Genomic DNA, 27,801 nt, shown 5'->3' with positions numbered 1-27,801 from the left:
AAACTTTTTAACTTATAAAACTTTTACAAATATCATAATAATTATTAATTTATGTGATAATACTTATTAGAATTAAAAGTACATACATTTACTTGATTTTTAATAAATAAATCTTAGGTTTCATAAACCTTTAAATTAAAAATATACAATAGTTTAGCGATGAAAAACAACAAAGTGTAATATATAAATATTTATTTAACGAATATTAACAAACATATTTATTTCTAAGGAGTTTTGTTCGATATTTTTAAATACTGTTAGGCACAAGACCTGGTACGATACAAATTAATAAATAATCTGCATTTGACTTAGAATCCATAATATCTCAACGTTCATAATATATATATTGAGAATAAAAAATAGCAACACTTTGTAATTTATTTTAACCAATCACAGATGACTTATAGAAATTTACATTATATAATAAAAAATATTTAATTAAATATTTTCAAGAATATTTATCTTTAAAAATATGTAACGAAAACAACGAATAAATATATGCTTAATATTTTGTGTAAATATAATATAAAGCATTTATACAGGCAACATTTTTTAAACGTGTACGCATTATTTTTAATCTGTGAATGTGTTCATTAACAAATAATTACTTAATTACGATATGTAACATTCCTTATTATTGAACATACAATTGAGGCATACATTTGGACATTTTATAATTAGAACGCGAATATAAGAACTCTTCATTTTCAAGATCATAATATATTTTATATTCAAACGAATTTCTATACTTTTTAGTACAGATAATTAAGGGACAACAATCATTGAATCTTTGCACGAATCTAAAAAAAATCGCATAGACTTTCCACAGATTATCTGATCTATAATACTACTAATAAATAACTACTACTACTAATAGAGTAATGCTTTTATATAGAAGAAATAAAATGACTTGTCTTTAATAAATCTCTTATATAATCTGATCTATGCATAATTTGATCTCAGGTATAATCTCGCACATAACTGTTAGAGTTCCTATCACCTATAGCTGATTCCGTATCTCTTCGCTACTTGCGGAGTGTGTGTCGTCGCGACGGCGAGTAACAACGGAACGTCGTTGACATCGATGTTAAGAGACTTCGTGAGCGTTGCTATATCGCAGAAGTCTGTCGACATCAACATATCAGCCAACGTTTTCGATAGCACGCAGAATTCACGGAGCTTACTCTCTAGGTACAAGAGACACTGTAAAAAAATTGACATCGATTAATTTAAACAGATTTTTTAATACCAAACACATGTGATCTGTTCTAGCTCTAGCAATGGTATATGACATATGTTAATTATTCGTGAGATAGTTCTCCTAACAAAAAAAGAGTATAGTAAATAAATGGACAAAAGTTGGAACCTATATTATTTCGTACTACAATAGTCAATCTTTTAGAGACAGTGTGTTATCTGGTCCAGATTTATCGACTTGGTCGTAGGGTATTATAGAACACCGTCTGGTTGCTACCAATCACTCATCAGGTATTCTGCTAAAACAATGCTAAAGCACTGTGGTGTTCCTGTTTGAAGGCTGACTGAACCAGTGCACAGGTACAAGAGACATAACATATTAGTTTCAAAGGTTGGTGGCGCATTAGCGATATAAGAATTAATATTTCTAACAGAACCAATATGACCAATATGAGCTGATGGCATACATCAAATACCCTAGCTAACAAGAGACATAACATATTAGTTTCAAAGGTTGGTGGCGCATTAGCGATATAAGGAATTGTTAATATTTCTAACAGAACCAATATGACCAATATGAGCTGATGGCATACATCAAATACCCTAGCTAACAAGAGACATAACATATTAGTTTCAAAGGTTGGTGGCGCATTAGCGATATAAGGAATTGTTAATATTTCTAACAGAACCAATATGACCAATATGAGCTGATGGCATACATCAAATACCCTAGCTAACAAGAGACATAACATATTAGTTTCAAAGGTTGGTAGCGCATTAGCAATATAAGAATTAATATTTCTAACAGAACCAATATGACCAATATGAGCTGATGGCATAAATAAAATACCCTAGCTAGTAATGTCCAGTGCAATGAATAAGTGTGAGGTCGTAGTGTATGTGTAACGTGCCTGTTGTGGAGGCACGCGCGCGCGTCGCATGGCGGGCAGCGCGTCAAGCGCGCCGCCCACGAGAGGCGACAGGCCGCCGCAGCCACACTCGCGCCCCACCAGACTCACCTCCCTACGCGCCACAAACAAATACCATCAATCAGGATTTATATATGAAGCTGTATGGTATCCTTACTACCCATTGATGTACCCAACTTTATCTGCCTTAGGTATAAAAAAGTAAAGTAAAGTAACAGCCTGTAAATTTCCCACTGCTGGGCTAAAGGCCTCCTCTCCCTTTGAGGGGAAGGTTTGGAACATATTCCACCACGCTGTTCCAATGCGGGTTGGTGGAATGCACATGTGGCAGAATTTCGATGAAATTTGTCACATGCAGGTTTCCTCACGATGTTTTCCTTCACCGCTGAGCACGAGATGAATTATAAAGACAAATTAAGCACATGAATCAGCGGTGCTCGCCTGGGTTTGAACCCGCAACTATCGGTTAAGATGCACGCGTTCTAACCACTGGGCCATCTCGACTCTTATGGTAGGATACAATGAACTAAGGGTAAGGAGAGAGCTAGTTCTTGTAATATATGTTTTTAAGGTTTTGAGAGGTATAGTCTATAACGCTGATGTCCTTAGCCAGTTGAGTCTGTGCGCCCCAGATAGATATGTGTGGCGGAGACATCGACCGTCGTTGCTAGCGGTGCCCACCGGGCGAACCGCGTTACATACTCTCAATGCGATAGCAGACAGAGTTGATTTGTATTGTTGCAGTATGAGTGAACTCACAATAGTTGCTGCTTGGAATATATCATATACAATTTAGTATTATATATATTATTATGACATGGATAGATGTATTAAATTTGTTTTTTTAAAGTGCTGTAATATCGAATTGGGGCACAATCCTGTAATGATATGTATACAGTGTGGCATTAAATAAATAAATAAATAAAATAAATAAATCAAGCGCGAACGTCTAGCCCATAATTAATTTACTCTTTAGAAGTTTACTTTCAAAGTTACTGAAACATTACTTTTTAAGGAAAGTTTTGCATAGTTGAAAACTTCATAACGAAAATTGCTCTAATGACAAATATCAGACTCTCGGGCGAAAGCACCAGTTTTATTAAAACTATGCAAGTTTTGTTTTAGGATATTACGAACACGAATGCCTCTTTTTAGTATCCAAATTACAATCAATTTGATGAAGATAAAAACACTGAGGAAACCTGCACATCTTGAATAAAATTCTAATATAACTTGTATTTCAATTAACTGTCATAAACTCGTAATATATGGTATAGGATACATTTCTAATTGCTTCCTTAGTAAAACATTTGACCATCGTCCGATATCAATTCTGAAAGCTTTAAGATAACATACGTACCACGAGTTGGTGTCTCCAACGATGGCGATGGACTGGACCGGCGGATCCAGTGTTTTGTTCAGGTACGATGTGAGGTCTAGGTCCCGTCGCAGATCCGCCTCCCAGGTGTTAGAGTTTGCGACGGTTCCTATTAAAAATTAAAACAAAAAAATTAAACTGCGCTACATGACAATCAACGACTTACTATATATATTTATATTTTATACATATATACTTGATATTAAATTAATTTTAGCCCGGAGAATCAGTATTGCGATTCAACGGGGAAATGCTGCTAGCACTATTGACACAATTCTACGCGATGCAGATTTATACAGTAATTATTTTTAATCCATATTTGTATATATTTAAGCATTCAATGTTATTAATTGTTATTTTATTAAATGTCTTTTCTTAATTCATATTCCGAAAGACTCTAATATAGCGTGTAGTAACAGTAAGCGTGTGTTACAGTGGCAAGAAAACCTGTGCCCCAAAATGTCACTTTTGGGAAAGAAGGTTTAAAGTTACATTTATACATCTTGTATTATATTTCAGAGAAAAAATACTGGTTCTTATAAAAAAAACCTAGTTTATTAAAAGGTAATAAAAAGGTTGTACACGTAGTTACATTGTTACCATACGTAAAATTGAAAATATAATCAAGTCATTTCCCTCCCAAGAAAATATAAAATAGATCTTAAGTAACGAATTAATTTGTAGATAATGAAATAATGACGCTCATATACATAAGTATTTGTTTAAACAACTCTACGTATTTCTCTGTTTAAATATAATGAACCTACTTGAATGTATTTAATTAAACACGTCACATGATTACTATGATGTTATCATATGATAGAGGCTCGTCAACCATATGACTGATAACATTTTATTTTATTTACGCTAGATTAAAACCTGCTTGCTCAGTACTTACACGGAAATAAAAATGACATTGACGAAGTCAATATTTTCAACAGAAAACAAATTTTAAATATAAACTATTGCGGAAGAGATTAAAAAGCTGTTATTTGATGATATGCATTTTGAAATTGTAATATTAAAAACGGAGCGGTTCCAGAAGTTACTAACAATTGACAGCTAACTCCTTTCCTTTTAAGAAAATAGTTTTCTTAAAATAATATTTACGCGAAATGAACCGTGTTGTACAAAATTATTCTAACAGCAACACTGACCACAAAACATGTTTCGAAGTATGTTACATATTGTTATACATAACTATATTTTTAATGTAATCGGAACATATTGTGAGAAAAGCCTTTAGCGTGGATGTGGACGGATATAGAGGTAGAGGACGACCAAGGAAACGATGGATGGACTGTGTAAAAGAGGATATGGTTAGAAAGAATGTTACTTGCGAGATGACGTCTGACAGAGAAGTATAGAAGGAGAAGACATGCTGCGCCGACCCCAAATAATATTGGGATAAGGGCAGGAGGATTATATTTCATGACATTAATTTTTCTGTATTAAAATATAAACAATTATATTTATATTTTGTGGGCTTGAAACATTTCTGCTCAACACGATCCAATTATTAAACAACAACAACAACAACAACAGCCTGTAAATTCCCACTGCTGGGCTAAAGGCCTCCTCTCCCTTCGAGGAGAAGGTTTTTGGAACATATTCCACCACGCTGTTCCAATGCGGGTTGGTGGAATACACATGTGGCAGAATCTCTATGAAATTTGTCACATGCAGGTTTCCTCACGATGTTTTCCTTCACCGCTGAGCACGAGATGAATTATAAAGACAAATTAAGCACATGAATCAGCGGTGCTTGCCTGGGTTTGAACCCGCAATCATCGGTTAAGATGCACGCGTTCTAACCACTAGGCCATCTCGACTCCCAATTATTAAACATTCTTCCTTAACTTACCTTGTAAAACTAAATCAGGTACGTAGTTATTGGTCAGACCGCCAAGCAGCGAAGCTTCATAGCCGGATCGCACTTGTGTATGAAGCTTGCTCGAACTCACTTGTGACAGAGGGAACTCTATCACTTGCTTCACTTCCAACCGCTTATTTCTATCAACAGGCTTATTCCTCTTATCCTCTGCACCGACTTCACCATAGCCAGAACATTCATCAGGCTTGCTGTCAATGTTCACAATCATGGTGTTTTCTTTCACCTTCCGAACAAAAGTTTTCGGAGACATCTCCCGATGAGTGTCCTCGACTAGCGTCTCCTTGGCGAACTGCGGTTCGGTATGGCGCGGTATGTCGTTCATGTACTCCATTTCCGACGCGTTGGTGGGCGTCTGAAGCATGGACTCCATCAGCTGGCACTTGTAACACGCCTCGCACCTCTCCTCCTGTATCGGAGGCACGAACGTGGGGTCGAACTGGAAGTTGTCCAGCTTCAGATTACCCGGTTTACCGATGTAGTGTCTATCTAATATCTCTAAATTCTTGCTCTTCATGTAATTAGTGACTATCTGTGGGTACTTATCGAACTCGAACTTAAAACCGGAATGTTTTATTGGCTTGGAATGTTGAAGTGTCTGCCCGCAGCACTTTGACGGGCTCTCGGAACTCCTCGACGACTTGTCCTTATCGCAATCATTGCTACAGTTCTCAGTCTTTTCTTGATGTTTCGCGTCGTCTGGTTCGTGGGACTTGGCCGATTTCTTAACGCTCTTTCGACCATTCGACTTGTTCTTCAATCCTACAAGCTTGTCGTCATCACCGAGCACGAACACGACTTTCTTCGCGTCACATTCCTCCGATAAGTTCGGGCTCGAGTCAGACGAGGTCTTCAACGAAGTCATCATCGTCGGAAGCCTTCTCAACGTTTTATTCTGACTCTCACCACTACAGCTATCCATCGCGAAATCCGAACTAGAGAGCTTTTGATTCAAGTCGACCATCGTAGTCGATTTCTTCAGACTGACCTCGCTAGATATTAACGTACTGACACTGACACCACTGTTCCTACTCAACGAGGGCACTTTCAAACTATCTTTGACACTACACTCATTCACTTCTACGCTCTCCGTGGTCCTGCTTATATCTGAATTTTGTTGATTGTTCACATTAACAATTTTCGGTTCGTTGAGCAAACAGTCTTGATACGTGAAGTCGTTCTTTCTGACGTCACCGCAACGTACGAAGTAAGTTAGCACTGCTAGTAGTTTTTTGACGAACTGGACGTTTTTGGAGCCTGTGATGATAGTTCTAGCGGAACGCGGCGGGTAGCCAATACTGCCGCAGAGGTCGGTTAGCTGTGCCCACAGCGCGTTATACGGCCGTCGGGTGTCAAGTTGTTCCGAGGTACACTTCTGTGGATCGATGGGATCGTAGGGGCTGACCGTAGACACCCAGCCGAGATGATGTGTGAGAACGTAGGTTAGAAGTGTGCTGATAAAACTGAAACAATATAATAATAAATTACTACGAGTGAAGTACTCATTAATGTAACAAGAATGCTTTTTAGTCGTCTGCCATAAGCGTACGGATTAAGCCCTTGTTTTTATTTTCCATTATGTAAATTAATTTGATTAGAATCTGAATGTTCAATGGAAGTCGATTACGCAATAGGCGACCAATGATTGCACAATTGTTACATTCACCCATTCGCCATTCATTCATCGTTCATTCATCTCCATCATTTCAACTGTCGGAAAATAATCCATTCATTTTTATACCAGTAAAAAATAATCTCAATAAAATCAAATAAAAGCATAACAACATGTCTTCAGCATTATAATATTAATCTAACCGTCTCAGATAAAATAAAAATGATTCGAAAATTACATTGATGAAACGGATCCGAAATATTTCTCCGACATTTCGAAATGTCTATGCTCAAAACTGTGACATTAACAAATCGTTACTATACGCCCACGTGTAAGTTATACAACTAATTTACAGTCTGTATCCGTCAATCGCGAAAGGCGATCACGTGAAAAACACGTAAACACGAATTTTAAAAATAGAACGACACACACGCACATTGACCGCCAAAAATAAAAAAGTTGCACTTGACACTGACATCACTCGCACGTGTCGCTAATTATCGGGCGAAAGGTCCAAAGGCGGATTTTTTTTTCTTTTTATTTGAACTCGTTACACACCGGTGATGTTGGATGCGGCCCAACAAAATGTCAATGTAGTATCTCTCTTACATTAAATTAATAATTGTTTATTAAACGATTGTTTGAGGGTTTGATTAAAATCTTTTATTGATTTAAAAAGAAAAAAAATACAACGAAATTATTACGGACCAAATTTAAAATTTGATTCGTATTATAATTTGTAGAGTGATTAAACTATGATACGCTTCGTCTTTTTTTTTTAATTAATTATTCATTCGAATGGTTATCTAATATTTTTTTTATTGATTATGACAACTGATCACTGAATCTCACTCTTTTCATTTCACTGAAACAAAATTTATACGCCATTGAAACACATTTTAAAAGGTCATATGAGCTATGCATTAATTTTTAATATTTCTAATGTCAATTATGCGTGATATAATAAACTAAAAAATCTTAGAATTAATAAATGAAAGTAAATCGATAATTTTATATACTCTCAATCAGGAAATGCTAATCAATAATAAACAAGTTTAAAGCCTCCTTTAAGAGATTTATTAACACCTATACGACGGGAAGTTCATAAGTAAACAACAATATAATAATATTGTATTAAGAACTATTTAAAAGTGCATGATTCTTCTTTAGATTATTTATATATTTGGTTTCGCAGTAAAAACTTAAACCAACGGTAAAGTTATTTTAGTGTGTGTAACAGCTACGCTCAATAATTCTTGATAATTTTCAAATGTCGTACTACTTTACTAGTGTGCGTTTACTTAATGACGTGCTTCTTTTCGACGCGTGAGGACGCATATATGTTGCATATACATAAATAATCAAAGGATTCTTGTAAAACGGACAAATTTACCACTGATCGGCGTATATAGTACGACACAACTTAGATGTAGCATCAAAATTCGTAAAACCGATTACATCCGAATTAAGTACGCTATCCCAAATTATCAGTATATGTTTCTTATGTGAATATGATCTTCACACAAACGCAATAACTTGTAATATCGTATGACCTAGTATATTCGTCAATTTGACACGTCGATTTACATGCACTTGTTTTCTCTGACGCGAGAATCTATAGCTACGAATAGCGTCAAATGGCGCGATAGGGGCTATTTCTATTGGTTGTATAAATCGGCAGTAATTGATTTAACGAAATTTGTCGATGCTACAAAATAACGATACTAAATTTATACACTCCATGGGAATTACTTAAAGCTCTACTATATATATTATGCTCCAAATTTAGCTCTTGATAAGTATGTCTTTAGATATAACGCAACATTACACGACTTCACTGGTAATATCCACTTCAATTTTATTTCCAAAGCTTTTTCATTTTCATATATGTCTTCTTCGTTGGATAAAATCATAATAATTGTTGTCTCATAGATCTATAACCAATTCCAATTTAGAGATATTCTTTTATAGAAATTAGCCATTTATTAGACTATATATAACATCAAGCTATGCGGGCGGAGCAACAACTTTTGGCGCGTGTGAAACAACGCAGGACGGTTTGTTAACAATAATACAACCGTTATAAAATTAACGAAATATTTTTATCACCTGCCGACCAGTCTACGTCTGAAATATCCGAAATTTCTAGTTATTTGGAATAACTAAAAATAACTTAGAAATGTTATTATTGGATATCGTAGGATGTTTCACCGAAGTCAATGGCCAGTATTTTGTTTACATAATCTTGAAGAACGAAAGAAACACCTGAACATTCGATGCGTTTTGAAACGTTAATAGAACTATTACTAATTATAGTCATTATATATGTACATATATATGTTCACTCATTGGCGTAGTTGATATAAGCTCAAAGATCTCGGGTTTCTGGATTCTACCCCAGGTCGGTAATAATAATAATAAGTTACTAGTGTCAAATATACCCATTATATGCGATTTTAATTATTTTTCTTATACCGTCATAGTACCGCTCTATAACCAGCCCGAACTATTTTCCGCTCTCTAATATAAAATCTTTGTTAATACGCTATAATCTAATAAATTACAATCGAGCATTCTCTTTACTTTTCTGCACGTCTATGGCTGAAGTCCTTCAATAATAGATCATAACCGATTTCCTATATATCGTCCCCTAATCTATGGGACAAAAATCGGCTTACGATATTAGTATATAAGATAGGGTTTATCTCACAAATAATTTTCAAAAACATCCAGAAGCTAAGAGTATTACATTCCATCATCAATTAAGATGAACGCGTTCAAACTACTTGACCATCTCAGCTTGTGCACTATATCCAAAAACATATATAACTTTAGATTTTTGAATGAACTGAACTGAATGAATGAATGGAATTTAGATTTATACTCACAAATTAGTGTTCTTCGTGTCACCAACGGCGAGAACGGAGCATAGATCTGAAAGAAACGTGTCCGCGATTTTGTTCGCCGCCCGCGGTTCGCTCGTGACTAGATCCAACCACACGGGTTGTAACCGCGGTCCGCACATCAGATCAGATAACCTGTAATTAACATCGAATTTTGTAACATCCTCATTATATTTTATTACTAAATCTAGGTAGGCACTCAGCAAATGGTAAATGACTCGACTCGACTCGTATCAACCATTTCTTATATCACCAATGCGCCAACAACTTCGGGAAAAGATGTTATGTCCCTTGTACCTGGTACTGGCTCACTCAACCTTCAAACTTAAACATAGTATTATGTAATTTTTTTTCCCGTAGACTAACGTATAATTTGGTGATACCTTTACAATTTGTATTGTACATTGATATGATAATTATATAAATCGATTATTTACAAATTTTGCTATCTACCATTTGATTGATACTCAATAAAAACCTAGTCATTGTACCGTAACAACATATGCTTACAAAAACTGATCACGTATGCAAAACAAAAGAATTACAAGTAAAATTTTCGGTCAACTAACATCCGCCGATTCTGGCTCGCGTCCAGTTCACCATAACTTATAGAAGTCAAGACAACAATCAACTCGACAACAATTTAAACACATCGGTCATTTGTTAAATGGATGAGACATCTTAATCGAGCACGTGATGGATAGCGATTAAATAACATGACTCTTTAAATAGAATTATTGCAGCAGTTGAATTAATGCAGAGCGAAATTGTTGTAACACATTTTTATTTCTCTTTACTAACAAGACATGCATACGTAATTGGGGCCCTGGGTTTTACCCAAGAGTCAAGTCCATTGCATTTTACATAGCCATTGCTATTATTATAAACTCCACTATAAAGACACTGACACCCACTGAAGCTGTTGTTAAGTTGTCCAAAACAAATGCAAATCCATTATAGAAGTATAAGACTTATATCACAACCGTAATAGGAAAAAAGATCAAATAAACAACATTTGACATCAAATTGACTGAGCAATATCATTAGATGAGAGATCAATTAATCTCTAATATATCTATATCTAATATTATATTCACTATGGCTTTACGAAAAAATTGAGTTTGGAATGTCAACGAAAGTGTTATCGGAATTTTGGAAGAATAATTTAAGGGCAAATAAGTGTTGCACATTATAGCATAAGTTTAGTCTCGTGAACAAGACATTCGTAGATAATGTCGAAATATCGAGCTCCACCGAACAAAAATAAAAAACATGGCAAATATCCCGAAATGAATAACTTTAATAATAAAAATAACCATGTTAATTTAAAATAATATATAGCTCAGTTTTTGCAAATCGCACGAAATACGTAAATCTACGATTGGTTTATCTTTTTTCTCCTTCCATTGGAAAAGGTAGCCTACACTACTAATAACACTAATAACTATAGTTATTGATTCCTAAATTAAAAACTCCCTGTTAGTAAAAGTTCATGTCTGTATAGATTAGCCTCACTATAATGTACAACTAAAACGATGGAAAAGAATAACTAATGACTTTCTTGCTTTTTCTTTTCTTTAGAATCTACTTTCCGAAACGGTATAAGCATTAAACGGTGCTTTTATGAACTAAATTGAATTCAGAATATTTGATTTGCCGACTAAAACCGAGGTTTGCGTTGCGGTTTATATGTCGCGTGACACTCTACAGTAAGTTCCGCGTTTGTCGCAATTAGTAAAGTAATGTAACAGCCTGTAAATTTCCCACTGTTGGGCTAAGGCCTCCTCTCCTATTAAAGAGAGGGCTTGGAACATATTCTACCACGTTGTCCCAATGCGGGTTGGTGGAATGCACATGTGACAGAATTACGATGAAATTAGACACATGCAGGTTTCCTCACGATGTTTTCCTTCACCGCCGAGCATGAGACGAATTGCAGGCGTTCTAACCACTGGACCATCTCAGCATGAGTAACAGCGTAAAACATAATATCATTGAATGTATTTATACCATATTAATAATGTATAAGACGAAATAACAAAAAAACTAACACGTGAATTACACGAACCAAATCCGAACAGATATCTATTAAAAGATATAACATAGAAATCCCTAAGTAGGTTTTATTGCGTATTTCGAATTCCACATTCATTCTTATGCAATTTGCATTACAAATATAAATATACACCCGCTCGAAGAATTTGTACAACGTATATGAAACTATCTGCGTGCCAAATATCGTGACGATATGTTTAACAGTTAAGGCGTGATAGCATATCAACTAAAAGAAACACTTTCACATATATCACTACATATTATAAAACAAAGTATCCCATTCGCGTCTGTATGTTCGTGATAAATTCCAAAACCTCTGAACAGATTTTCATGCGGTTTTCACTAATAGACAGAGGTATCCATAAGGAACCCATTCGTGTCTGTTCTTTATAAACTCTAAAATCTCTGAACAGATTTTCATGTGGTTTTCACTAATAGACAGAGGTATCCATAAGGAAGGTTTAGGTATATAATTTATTAAGGTTTTTGTGTAAATGAGTTGAAATAGAACGACAATTGTTAAACATGTCAGAAGAAAAGCAACAAAAAAGTATATAAATAAAAGGTAAAGAAAGAGACGACGAAAAAACGAGAAAGAGACGACGAATCATGCTTACCATCTCGCAGCATCTCCGGCAGCTTTGTAAAGGGTTGATACGAAGGCGTTCCCTGTCCCCGCTGCTAACGTCGCGAGACGCAACCGACACACCAGCGCCTGGAGTTGCGGAGAATGCTCCATGCAACGGCGAATGAGGTCCCTATTCGAATTTCGAACAAACAAACGTTTTTTTTTTCAATTATTAAGTCATATTCCTTAGTCAAATATATAATCCGTTGATATAAACGAGTTTATCACGTTAAGCTTTATTCAAATAACGTACATTATAAAACTGGGTTATGGTAAACGACCTTATTCTATGATGAATATTGAAGCTGCATTAATGAATGATGTAAGAATAAGTAGGCGTCTAGACATTACATATTTTTAGTCTATTTGGAGATACTTTAGTACTAATAAACTTACGTACATGATATCATTGTTAGCGTTACAGAAAAACGAATTATCTGGAAGATAATAAAATGCCTGTCTTTTTTTAATCCACTTATAAAACACAAATTCATATACGTCACAAAAATCAATAAAGGTCTGTATAATTATAAATAAATCTTTCTTATTACATAGAAAACTTGAAATACTGTGCAAAACTCCAATTAATTTCAAGATATATTTAGGTGTTTAATTTATGAAACACAAATGTATAGATATAGGATTAATATTAATCTTACATGTCCGTAGATTCGGCAACAGTGATAAGCAAAGCCAGTCCGAGTTTCCCTCGTCTAGTCACAACAGACGTTGAGCTTGCTAAACTGTCTGTTGTACCGCTGGTTGAACTGCTGCTGTATATCTAAAAAAGAATTATCATTTTATATTCATCCATTAATTATTAATCTAAAATACTTTATTCACTTGGTAGTAGGGCTTTGTGCAAGCCCGTATGGGTAACACCCACTCATCAGTTATTCTACCAAATAACAGTACTCAGTATTGTTGTGTTCCGGTTTGAAGGGTGATTGCGCCAGTGTAACTACAGGCACAAGGGACATAACATCTTAGTTCCCAAAGTTGGTGGCACATTGACGATGTAAGGAATAGTTAATATTTCTTACACTGTCGTTGTCTATTGGTGATGGTGACCACTTACCATCAAGTGGCCCATATGCTCGTCCGCCAACCTATACCATAAAAAAAGGTTTTTACAAGCACTTTTGAAACGTCGTTAACTTTAGTATGTGAATTCTGAAAGTAGATTTTACCGAGGAGAACCCGCACGTAACAGAATCGTTTGCCTTGTCCTGTCTAAGTAAAGGCGGAAAAGATTTCGATGACAAAAAGCCGGTCTGTTTGACATCGATTCTCCTTCGAAATACTTAAGTTAGTTTTGTACTACGGTAAGTAAATTGAAGCGCTAAAATACTCAATAGTTTGATAAATCCATAAGACAACTTTTACGACACCTACAACAAACTGTATCTTAACAAATGACATGGTTTGGTTCTAATTAAGGGTGTTGAGATTGTGTCGAATCGCCTTCCTATTTACGCCACAGATGCCTTATATCAAAACAATTTAAGAAGTCTAGAAGACGTGGCTCCATTCATCACGACCAAATGCACAAAGTTTACCCAAAAAAACATTATTTCTAGTCTTTTTGGGTGCTAAGGCTTACAATGCACCTATAAGAACAGAATGTTACATGATATTTCCATTACTATAATAGACGAGGGCATTTAATACGTCTGCAAATAAACGAAACGAGGCCATACATGACGAAAGATTAAGTAAACCGATATGACGTAGACATACGTTTATAGCATTACATGATTTTTGTACTCCATGCACTAAATACCAAGATCATCCTCTAAAAAAATGCTTTCAAATTACGAGTAGCGATATTAGACAAGACGACGAAATCTCCAATGAAGTCTTATTGATTATCAAAAGACAAATGCTTTAAGTCGAGATCGAGGGCACTTTTGCTAATTCCATTTGCAATCAAGCCAAAAAGATATTCCAAATTGTCTCCAAAGTACAAGGATGGAATTGATTACGATTCTCTTCTAGAATATTCTAGAAAAAACGTACATACTCTTGGGAACAAGCTACGTATTCAACTACATAATTGTATAATCAGTTAACGTAATGTTACTCGATGTTTCGAGCAAAAAGACACGACGAAATGGCTATAAATGATACTGGGTCATACGCACGCCGTGTACAATTATTGTGAAAATACAGTATCGTTCTTCAATTGAAATTCTTGCATTATTAAAAGAGCGCAAGGACATATGACAGTGTTAAATCGATGCCTTAACGCGTTTAATTCTGAAACGTTATATGTGCCTAGAATTGTACATATATAACGTTTCAGAATTACCACTTATTGATAGGCAATTGTGCCATTCTGTTGTGGGTAGACCTCATATTCTACCGCGAAACACACAATACTGAATATTTTTGCGTTCCGGCAATTACAGGTACAAGATACATCATTTCTTAGTTCCCAAGAAAGGGTTAGTTAATATTTCTTATACTGCCAATATCTATGGGCGGAGGTGACCACTTACCATCAGGTGATTCGTTTGCCACACTCAAATACGACCTAGAAATTTAACTCTCATCATGCATTATACTATGCACCTTTTCCAACTGTTAACGTAATGCCCTATATTTAGGGCAGACCATTGCGCGATTATATAAAATAGACGTAAGATCTTATAACCGTAAATTCAAATGTAGAATAATATATCTTTAGTATGTGTATGTGAATGTGTGAGTGTTACACACATATTCACATTGCGACATGTAACACTATTTCAATTCTCGTAGTATCTTCCAATCTATATCTTAAAACAACCTCATTTTTTTAATTGGGTTATCTCATTTAAAATCTAAGCGATATTATAAATCACAAATCACTTTAGATTCTTTTTTCATAAAAAAAAAAAAACACAATCAACTTTATTTAAAAAAAGACCTACAAAATATACCTAAATTAATATACTAGAATAAAGAATAAAAATACCCTTAAATGGTCAAACTGGATTTCAAAATCACAGACAACTCGTTCTTGAAGCTTTATATTTGACTAGAATTCTAAATCTCTACAAACGGTCCCTATGGTGGAAATTTCGATAACTCAAATAGATAGATTAACTAACAAAGTTTTCAAACTTAGAACCTGTTACGACATTTGTTTAGAACATAGACGATAGTAAATACGATAACACGATACTAAATCCTTCTAACGGATTTCAAACACAATGTCCTTTCCTAAGGAAGCGAACTGCATATAAAATATAATACACAGTATCTATTCCTTAACTCTCAACATTCAACACGACTAAAGAGAGATAGGAACGAACGGCATACTTTCTGGTACAACACTGCAACCATCCTAACTCTTTAGTCCATAGCAACTACAAGAGGACAAACGCCAAATATAAATTTGACATCGATCTCACATGATATGATTAGTCGAGAGCTTGATCTATGACATTCATGGCATTTTGAACATGGACGAAGCTGCTATCGGTGTTTAAAAAAAAATTGTACACTCACTTTTATGAAGTAGTTAAGTAAAATACTCTTTTATCATAAAAAGGCATTTTAATCAAGAACTGTTAGCAGCGTACAACATAGTTGTGTTTTTATCAAATCACATGGAAAACATATATCGAAGGTTTGTTTAAATTAATTCCGTCTCCATCGAATAGGTTTATAATTCGAAATTCGAAACTCATGATCTCCAATAAAAACCGCCAAAACAGTTACAGAGCAACATTCAATTACATATAACAACAAATAACTTCTCAGAACAACATAGATAACAATGTAATGACATAATTATTGTAATTATCACAGTATTTGCCCGATATCAGATCACATGACCGAAACACCGCGGCCGGTCACTCATGTGATCCGTCACGAGGATTGATATCGATAAACATACAAATGTACCTGATATCGTGAATTCGATAAAAAAATAATAAGCTATTAAATACACCTTGGTGTTATGTCTAGCTATAAGATTAATACATTCTGATATTTTAATCTTACTAATATTTTTCATATGTTTGTTTTTAAATGTTTCTTAATAGATGTACGAAAACGGTCTTATTTGCATTGTATTTTACTATTTTTCTCAGAATCGGATTAGGATCTAAGGACATCTTCGCCCTATGAGGAATCGACCTGCCAAATTACAAGTTTGGAGATGTTATAATTTCTGAGACTTCATGATAGAGCTCTTATGTAAATAGATTACTATATCTAAAACCAAAAGTAATGATTCAATTCTAAAAAAAGTACTTGTAGATTTCCATATTATTTATTCTATTGGACATATATAATATATCATAATATTATCTTTATTAATGAGTTGCCCGTACGACCGAAGCAGTCCTTAATTATATAATTCGTTGTATATATAACACGTATTATTAATTTCATATTCGATAATCATCGCCCACCGCGCACCTGTTTATTAAACTAACATGAAAAATCTGCCTATCAACTGCAGTGAGTGCAACAGTCCAGTCATAATTTATATTAATATTATAAATGTGAAAGTAACTATGTCTGTCTGTCGCTCTTTCACGACCGCAAACCGCATAACCGAATTTGGTGAAACTTGGTATGAGGCAAACTTGAACTCTAAGAAAGGACATATTTTTATTTTTTTTTTATTTTTTTGAAATGGTTTGGCGGACGAGCATATGAGCTACCTCATGGTAAGTGGTCACCCATAGACAATGACGCTGTAAGAAATATTAACTATTCCTTACATCGTCAATGAGCCACCAACCTTGGGAACTAAGATGTAATGTCCCCTGTGCCTGTAGTTACACTGGCTCACTCACCCTTCAAACCGGAACACAACATACTGCATATTGTTGTTTAGCGGTAGAATGTCTGATGAGTGGGTGGTACCTACCCAGGCGGGCTAGCACAAAGCCCTACCGCCAAGTAAACTTAGAAACATAGGTTACTTTTTTGCCCAACACAAGAAAAACAAACCTACTACTACTTTATAATAGAACTAACTATTCGAAATAATATTATAAGACTATTTGTAAAATACTACTTTCAGCCACTAATTACTGGTGTTAACCGGTTTTAACCGCTCACCTGTCTCACTTACATACAACATTCGGTCATCGGTCATGCAATCAATCCATTCCTTTCAAGATAACTATCGAACAAAAACATTGAATCGTCTCTATACAATATCGATGCAGCGATTACAATACCTGCGAATCCACGCTGGAGACGGTGCTTGATGTTGGTACATTCAAATAGTTGGCCTGCCCGAGATCGAACTTTGTCGCCATGCTCTGGAAAGTTCTCCTCTGCCAGCTACCGTTGCTAGAACAGCTCAACTTGCGACCACACGGAGCTGATACACAAATACGCCTATTAATATAATATATATCTTAGACGATGGAAGTTGACATGTATACAAAATTAAAATAGTTAGGCATGCCGAATTGGTCGCCTTGGCTCTGGAATATTAACCAACCCGCCAATGTTCATCCAACATTGGTCTTCAACAACACCCAACTTATGGCCTTGTCTTTATACGTATAAGTAAGGGTGAAGGAGCTGACGTCAATTATCAGTTTTGGTTTTTGTTTTTTTTTTTTATTGTTTCCTAGAGATAAAAGTAAGCATTTGCATTCCGCATTCCTAAAGTGTATTATATCTAAACAGTAGTCATCAATATTCTCTTATCGTACAAACTCTAATCGAATTGAAGTAGATTGTGAAGAGATTCGAAATCAAATTTTATTATGGAAGAAACTTTATCTAGTGAATTTGATCTTATAAATAAAGCGCCTCAGATATTTGAATCAACCTGCTTGGAATGTTAACATTCCTAAAAGTAACAATAATAGGAGGCCTTTGTATATAATTTGTGTTTCACTATTATCTAAAACGAGTACAACAAGTCGGGTTTGCAATCTGAATGTTCCGTATCTTATATTTGGAATTTAGATTATTACTTTTCATTAAAGCGGCTATATTATCTATGAATACTTCATAAGGCTATTTCAATTCTGAAGGCCGACGGAATGAGCCTAGAAAGGGTTCAACCTTTTAGGCGGTGACGTAAAATAATCCTCTAATTTGTAAGCTGTAAAGAATGTCTTCGAGATACTATCAATACAGTCAATAAATACATTTAAATTTAAAGTCATAGAAAAATATAGCTATATTAATATAACATAACAATACTTACTGTAGAAGCAGTATTCGTCAGTAGCGTTCACATCCCATGTATCGAACATGGAGAAGTAATCATAGGTTGAACCCACACTGCTATATGGTGATTGTTCCCCGTAAAAACCTAAAACAATACATAATTTAATGGTTAAAAATACCTTATCTTGTTAAAGGAAAAAAATAGTGGAAATACTCCAAATTCTAATCGCTGCCCCAAAGCAAACTGGATTCATATACTGGACATAAAAACTCCTCACGATTTCAGGTAGATAGTTCATGGATTTGATCAAAACAAAACTATAGTAGAATTATGTTTTTATAATGTAGGCTATCGGGCAAATAGCCTCATACACAGTGACCCTGTGAGAACTATTAACCATTCCCTACATCGCCAATGCACCAACAATTATAGAACTAATATGTTATGCCCCTTGTGCTCTGTTACAATGGCTCACTCGCCAGATACTTACTTGATTGATACTAAACTATTGCTTTTTGGTGTTAAAATGTCTGGTGAGTGATATCAATCCAGACAATTTGCCCAAAATCCTACCACAATGACAGCAATAAATCTTTAGAATTAGCAATAGTTTTTGGAATTTCGTCCACAGTACTTAATCGCTTAGTGAAGTAAAATAATAGGGTACATTATTGTACACCAAGTTTGTGCAAATTTGACCTCATATCCAACAAGGCATAATAGATCGACGCAGATCATTCACAGGCAAGGAAGACTCTCTTGACAGAAAAACCGCCTAATCTTAATTAGCCGTTAAGATTTTATGTACATTTATGATATTATTAGTAATACGATCGCGGAATTCTAGTTTTAATTATTTTGCTATGTACATTTCATTTTTTATTATTAAAATTATTGAGATAACCAATCTAACCCACCATATAGCCATTAAAGTTTTAATCTTTGAATTTGATCATCTGCCAGTACACTAATATTAGTGCTAATGACAAGCTAATAAAAACGAATTAATTAATTTGAAAAGTTAAGGAAAGGTCCTTGCCCTCTCAATTAATTTTTGATGAGCAATGCTTGGTTGTATAAAAATCCAACATAACAAACTAATTGTTATATGATCTATAAAAATCAAAACCAAAAACAAAACAACACCGGCTTAACAAAATCGTATCTGCAAATTATCTTATTTGTAACATAATCTTATTTTTCCAACACTTTATCAACACTTGTTATTCAAAGTTGTTGTTGACTAACTTGATAACACTGCTTGCTTGTGCATATAAAAACAATGTTTCTTTGTTTTTATAAGATGCATTCCACCATTCTTTCAAATGCAATGAAACTGGCGTACGCACTTCCGAGGTTTTTTACGACGTAAGCTACCATAAATGGCACGTCACTTGTTTATAGAACAATTTAAAGTGGCAATGCACGGCATAGAATTACTTCTCAATTTATATTTCGTTCAAATACATTTTTTTTAAGAAAATAGCAAAAATAATTGCCTATCACGAACAAAACCGCTTTAGTAGTTATTGTTTCCAATTTGGCCAGTAGCATTCACGTGATTGACGTTTGATGAAATAAAACATTATATATGACCTATTTGCACTGGCCTCGGGTCTCCAACACCATAGAAATGGCGTGAAAACTAAGCTGCATCCTGCCAATTTATATGGCGATATTCAAAATTGGAACTCAAAAATACTAAACAGTTATGTTTAGCAGTAGAACATATGATTAAGTACCTACCTATACCGACCGTACTATATTTATAGCGATATGATTATTATTATAGTATATTTATAGGGTTTCACGTCCGAACGTTTACGTTTTTTCTTAAGAGTATCAAGGATTTTATGAACAAGTTGAATAAACTTTCGTATCGGTCACGTGAGTGTTTAAAGGTTCCCATAGGTCAATGCAGTCAAGGTCTGAATTAATCGTTGCATATTCATTGAAATAAACGCATTAATTAATACGAAAGGCCTTAAACGAGATCGAAACTATACTACAGCCTACGCTACGCTACTTTATAAAATAAAAAGCCCAGATAATTCATTGGTATCATAAAATTCATAAGTACAATAAAGTTGATTATGATAATGTCGTCCTGTCTGACCCATTTTGTTTACGGGGACCAAACTTAATCTCTATTCAAGTGTGAGAGTAAACACAGGTGTTCTCTATACCCTAACTCTCATAATCTAAAGGGACGACAAATCCTACACGACCGAAAGTAATACAACCGCTGGACTGTCAGCTTTACGTACGTGAGTGTACTCATTGCAATAGACAACACCAATAACTTTTCATCGGACTTGGGTTTGAGCCCAGAACTTCGGGATCTGTGGCTTTATAACTAGCCAATAGAACAAAAGAGCAGAGAGCAAGTTTTTTTTATGGAGTAGGTTGGCGGACGAGTTTGTGGGCCACCTGATGGTAAGTGGTCACCATCACCCATATACAGTGACGCTGTAAGCAATATTAACTATTCCTTATATCGTCAATGTGCCACCAACCTTGGGAAGTAAGATGTTATGTCCCTTGTGCCTGTAGTTACACTGACCCTTCAAACCGGAACACAAAAATACTGAGTTTTGTTGTTTGGCGGTAGAATAACTGATAAGTGGGACCTACCCAGACGGGCTTGCACAAAGCCCTACCACCAAGAAAGTGTCTAATTTTAACCAAATTCTGCCACCCGTGAATCCATCAACCCGCTTATTGGGATCTATTATACTAGAACAACAAGGCAATCAATATAATATAAAGATAATAAAACTGTTAACCAACATTGCAAACAAAAAAATATATGTAATTTATGCACGTGTTTTGCACGAAAAAGAAAACGTGACGAAACGTCGAATCACTTAAAATAAACTTTGAAGATTTATTTAAACGTGTATGGCCGTGACAGACCGCAATCTATTAAAAGTTAAGTAAGCGCTAATATCCGTTTAAAGACTTTCGTTTTCTTAAAAATAATAATACCTAACCTATAAAAAAATTATAAACACTCTAAAATTATTGATAATATTACTAAGATTTCTCATTACGCAGCAGAATATGTACATTCATAATGTCAACCTAGTACCAATTTTACAGTTGTCTGGTTTGACATCGATTTAAAGTACGTAGAGCCTTTTCATACGTCTGAACTCGAACTATTAAAATGAAAATAGAAAGTGCATTTTGTTTGAACACACGCTTGTGCACTATAACTTCTGTAGCGTAAACAACTAGTCTTGAGATTTGACGTTGTGTTAACTTGGTCAAAAAGAGTAGTATATAACTCTGTGTTGGAAATCTATTAGGACGAATTAACTCACAAGCACACTATCCGACTAAGAATAAATATTATTAGGACTTTAAAATGTGGACCTTTGTCATTTACCACTTAAATTAAAAATGAAAAGTAGGTATATATCCAGTAGAGTAAACGTGTTCCTACTTACCCGAGTCTCCTCTATCCATAGAAAAACTTAGCGATACTCCTTCCTCTTTCAGCAATGGCACGTTAAGCGGCGTCGAGCGGGTGGTCAAGAGGCCACTACTCTTCGCCTCAGTCTTTGTACGACTTATCCGCGACGGTGGCACGTTGAAAATCTTCGTGCACATTAACCTATATAAGAAGTATTAAATAATAAAACTGTACAAAATGTACGATACTCAAAATCGAAGTCTAATTCAAAATACACATTTAGTTTTTGATCATTTGAAGTAGTGTCTTAAGTCTAGTAACAGCCTGTACATTTCCCACTGCTGAGATAAGGCCTCCTCTTCCATGAAGGAGAGGGTTTGGAACATATTCCACCACGCTGTTCCAGTGCGGTTTGGTGGAATGCACATGTAGCAGAATTTCGATGAAATTAGACACATGCAGGTTTCCTCACGATGTTTTCCTTCACCGCTGAGCACGAGATGAATTATAAAGACAAATTAAACTCATGAATCAACGGTGCTTGCCTGGGTTTGAACCCGCAATCATCGGTTAAGATGCACGCGTTCTAACCACTGGGCCATCTCAGTCTTAAGTCTATCCTAAGATTACAAATGCGAAAGTAGCTCTATGTGTCTGGTCATATATCTGATGCTTTGCAATTACGCCGAAATTAATGAAATTTGGTAAGCAGCAAGCTTAAACAACAACGAAGAACTTAAGACTACAACTTTATGCCTGACAGATGACTACCGTCTGAATCGCGAGCGTCACCGCAGGCGACAACAATTTACAAATAATCTTTATCTTTCACCTGTGTTATTTCCTCCAATTTAAATTCAACGATTCTTCGTTATTTTTCTTGTTTAAGCTGTATTCATATTTATAATTAATTACAAAGCGGTATAATTTGTTTGTTTGTATTTAGGAGATAACAGGCTGAACTAATGATCCATATTAAAAGAATCACACACAAACCTACATCATTAATGAGTTCTATAGAATATAAACTATAATATACATAAAATATAATAAATAAAATTTGACAATTAGCTTGGATCGATATTTTAAGTCAAATAGCTGATTAGTTACCTTCTCGGATCATTCATGATGTGAATCTTCAATGAAACGCTCTTGCAGTTCATTGCGACAGCACCGAATATCATCTCACCGAGGACGCTAGCATCCGTCGCTTGGCCTTTATACTAGACAAAGGAAAACAAAAAAAAACAAAAATAAATAAACTGGAATATGTTACAGATTCACTTAGGAGCTTAGAAGGTCAATGGTTTGATACTTATGAAGAAATGAGTATTGATAATAAACTAACTACTAAAATACATTATCATAATAATGGTCATCCCGACTGATTTCTGTAATGGCGGTCTATTTCTACACAGAAGATGCATACGTGCAAACACAGATCCTCTAAATATGCCCTCACTCTCATAATCCTATAATAGTATAATACATAACGAAGCGAGAAAAACAAAACTCAGAAGCATTAACTTCAGGTGCTCTCCGAAACATAGCAGTACTAACAGTCCCAACTTCTATTGTTTTAATTTCCTCTCTAGTTTATAATGCCTTTGTCTTTGAACTGTGAATTCGAGATTTGTTATATACAATAGGCACTAAAACAAGGAGGTCGTACTAATTTATATACTATATGGTCTAGATATATTTAGTTAAACGTGAGATAAGGAAATGCTAATAAAAAACAATGACACGAAAACTTTTACTTGAGTCGTACAACGAGGTCGGTACGCCGGTAACAGCTCAAAGAATATTCTTGTAGAGAGTGAAGCCTTATTAAAACGTGTATTGTCAAAGTAGGAAATGACATTTAAAGCCGCACGAGCAAATATAATAGACAGAACATTTATAAATAATTACGTGAATAACGAAATCATCGAACATTTAGTATAGGAATCAAAGTTGTAAAAGTACTTTGCAATGGATGCACAGATAAAAAGTTTCGAGTTTCTACAAAAGGAGAATTTATCATCTATACTAATATTATAATTGCGATGGTAAATTTGACTGTCCATCTGGCTGTTGATCTTGTAAACAACAAACCACTGAACCGAATGTTGACGATGATGACGAAAAATTTGCTAGGTAGCTATGACGACAAGAAAGGACAAATTACTTTTAATGACTAATCCCAAAAACTTGAGCGAAGCCGCAGTGGGCAACTAGTATTAACAACATACTTGAAAAACTAAAAACCTCATATTTCGATTAACTCTACGACCTAAAGTTCACAGTTTAAATTGCCGTCTCACATATTCTTGTCACGTGAGAACCATAATGCAATCATTTATAAGCCGATTCATTTCAACGTATCTAAAAAGGTGACAATAATTTATTTCGATGTTCGCTTTAAGTATTTCTCATAAATAACGTGCCAAAACATAATAATAAATTATTTCTGCGGTTAGAAAACGTGCCCAGGATTTCGTCGTACTGAAATGTCCTGTCTTACAAATTACGATAACCGCAAAAAATCTGACCTAAATTTACGACCAAACAGCAATCTTATCGGTTGAAATTGTTTTTTTCACTAATTAATGGTTTTGGTTCGTAATTTCCATTTTTATCAAATTTTATAGAGCGATTAAATTGTTTTTCGTTTTAACAGTAAAAAATTGATAAATTAAATGCAGACACAATGCAAATCGAAAAGATCGAATCTGCAGATGGTAACGTTATGGTATATAAAAATAATTTAATATTAAATCAAATGTTCAAATAGACAAAGCACTGTTTATTGAATTAATTATCAAACAACATACAAAATATCACGTATCGGAATTCCAAAAATAGAATTTTCTTACAACGATCATAGACAAAACACATAAAAGACCTATAAATGGTGTGACAATTATTAAATTGACATCTAAAACAAAACATGTGATGTCACATGGTACACAATTAGTGCGGTGCTAAAATTACAGTCCCACGATATAGTTCGTTAGATCCACTTACAAGCTCGATTATAATCGAAAAGGCTAACACATAAGTGGTCTAAATATAGAATCGCAATGCGAATAAACTGTGAATTGAATGTCTCGTGATACTATGTCTCAATTGTTATGTTTATTTATAAATTGTTACAGTTACGCCTCTGATAAGTTACTTCTTGTATACATAACGCGATTTTGTGCAAACTATTGTGATATCAACTTAACTATACAAATAGTGTTTTAACTGTTTCATTAAACAAATATGTCTAGTCTATTTACATACGAAATATAATGATAATCAAACAATTAGATACAAATTCTAATCAAACGGTAATTATTTTAAAGATACATAATACTTTTAGTGTAGATATTTTTCTGCTCTGAAATTATCTTGTCAAAAATATGTACTAGATATGTTAAGCACAGATTCTTTGTTTATTTTTCTGTTTTATAACAAAAACATAGACCTTACTTAAAAATGTAGATAGTTATATTCATTCATACATTATTTCCTTAGTCAGTATAAGAGAACTGTATAAACTTAAACAATTAAAACGATCACAGATTCAAATTGGAGTATTGAACTGTAATTTAGAATGTATTTAATTTACATTTACAATCCATCTTATGAAGATGCATATGTGCTAAGCAGAATATGTAATAATTATAGGCAATACTTGTGATGTAATAATTGTGCATTAAATACTTTTGAAGTTGTAATCATGAAAATTATAGAAACAAATCATGATTTTTTTATGGCTATGGTCTTGTTTAAAATTACCACACAATTGTTAAAAGTTATGAAATTAGGATGAATAATAGATGCCTCAATCAAGCAATGAAATTGTTATTTTTGGTTCCGTTTATTCTTAAATAAATAAAAATTGAATCATGTATAACAATTTTTAGAAGCAATTAATTGAATCATGTATAACAATTTTTAGAAGCAATTAATTGAATCTAACTTACCACATATGTGTATCCATTTGAAACTTCCATAATGCAAGGAATCTTATCCGTGTTTCTATAATCTGGTTTATCATTTTTATGAGCGGGTAGTCTTTCTATAGTTGACGAATCAAACAAAACCTTCCTGCCTCTGCGATCACACTCTTTGTATAGAAGCAACCGCACTTGCTGCGAAGTTATTTCACAAGACCTGACAATAAATTTTTACATGTATCATCATTTGTGCAAAGGACTTACAATAAATGGGACAATAAAATTACATTATCCATTACACCTTTCATTCAGGCTAAAAATAAAAGCTATAAGTTGTGAAGTGTTAAATTGTATAACACATACATCAAGTGATCTCATTACAAGTATCAAGATGTATCACATGTCTTATTTTTTTACAAATAAAACCTAAATAGAATTCATACAGTGTTGATCTCATAAATTTTCTCTTTGCATTGTTGCAAACACATGCTTCATTTAGACATGTAATTACTATAATAACATATAAAACCTACCATTGAATTCTAATTTAAATTTAGAATTTATTTTTCACTTAATTAGAACCCTACCAATATTCCTAATATCAGGCTTGATTACAACTTTATATCCCTATAATATCTTATATGTTTATATTTTAAGAACAATAAAAATAGATGCTATCTTTATTTAGCACAGACTGTTATTAATTTATCAAATGAACCACTTGTTTCCTTATTAGCAACAGCACAAACGAGATGAGACTGATTCAAAGCGGCTTTGAACATGATAAACATTGTCATGAAATGGTCTAGGCTTGAAATTATGATTGGAAAATAAAAGTACAACATTGAGAGGCACTATTTTACCTAAATTTCATTTTATTTCATAGTCACTTAAATAATCCCACAGCTGTTTCACTATGAATGCAAATAATTACAACTCAAAAGGAGTAATTTTATTCCACATGCACACACGGTCCAAGAAATGCAATAAGAAGATTTCACTTTAAATGCACTTTGACGGCCGAAAGACAATAGACCGACGGCCGAGTGTCTTGGAATGTGCGAGTGTACTAGCTCGCGTGTAAACAGTAAGTAAACATTGATTGAGCAGAGCCGCCCCTCTTCCTAAGTGACGTGATCAGGCCGTCGCCCACGCCACCCCGCGGCCCCCGCGCTTATCACATGCTTCGAGACTTCCCCCGCTTTGAGCTAGTCGGTGACGGTGATACTCACCGCGCTGCCACTTGCCAGTCTTGTGCGTCACCAATCTCAACTTCGCAACTCAATGATTCCACAAGAGAACACTGAAAGCTTCTTGCGTCAATTCCTCAACGTTTCCCTTATACGAAAATAGAAAACAATAAATAATATGCATACATAATGACGTACCTGCCCCTATTTCGTGAGTCCCAATAATCATAATTGAGTTTTCTCTTATTAGAAAATATGTTATCTATTAATGCCATTGTGTCACACACAACATTTCACTTTATCCTCGGATTCGGAGTCAGTCAACATCATCATGTATATCCGATTACAACGAGGTTATCGAAAATATATAATTTTTGATTGCATTTCGGAAACACTTTGAATGTAAATAATCTGACTTATCACGTGCGAAAGTCATATGATTTACCAAAGACAACACGTTCTTACTTTTAAACAAAGGTCAAGGTCGGTAATTGTAATATTTTAAATAATCTGTATTATTATTTTATCTCAA

At 34.5% G+C, this 27,801-nt stretch overlaps 1 protein-coding gene across 2 annotated transcripts; it reads right to left on the bottom strand.

The window, feature by feature from the left end:
* LOC124530745 (folliculin-interacting protein 1) lies at positions 1-27,684 on the bottom strand. 2 transcript variants are annotated; one of them, XM_047105011.1, is made up of 13 exons: positions 27,468-27,684; positions 26,107-26,296; positions 23,261-23,373; positions 22,185-22,351; positions 18,769-18,876; positions 17,780-17,925; positions 13,253-13,374; positions 12,583-12,723; positions 9,896-10,045; positions 5,369-6,858; positions 3,487-3,613; positions 2,109-2,220; positions 1-1,203 (listed from the first exon to the last, which is right to left on the bottom strand). In XM_047105011.1, exons 1-13 carry the CDS (start codon positions 27,542-27,544, stop codon positions 997-999), a joined length of 3,150 nt encoding a protein of 1,049 aa, XP_046960967.1. In that variant the 5' UTR covers positions 27,545-27,684; the 3' UTR covers positions 1-996. The 2 variants fall into 2 exon arrangements, with proteins under 2 accessions (XP_046960967.1, XP_046960968.1); XM_047105012.1 differs by lacking the exon at positions 27,468-27,684 and adding an exon at positions 26,943-27,189.
* Between the last annotated feature and the right edge of the window lie 117 nt (positions 27,685-27,801).

Source organism: Vanessa cardui, chromosome 6 (genome assembly GCF_905220365.1).
Source record: "Vanessa cardui chromosome 6, ilVanCard2.1, whole genome shotgun sequence".
NCBI lineage: Eukaryota > Metazoa > Arthropoda > Insecta > Lepidoptera > Nymphalidae > Vanessa > Vanessa cardui.
Note: the sequence above shows the minus strand (reverse complement) of the source record. Positions and strands in the feature narration are given on the sequence as shown.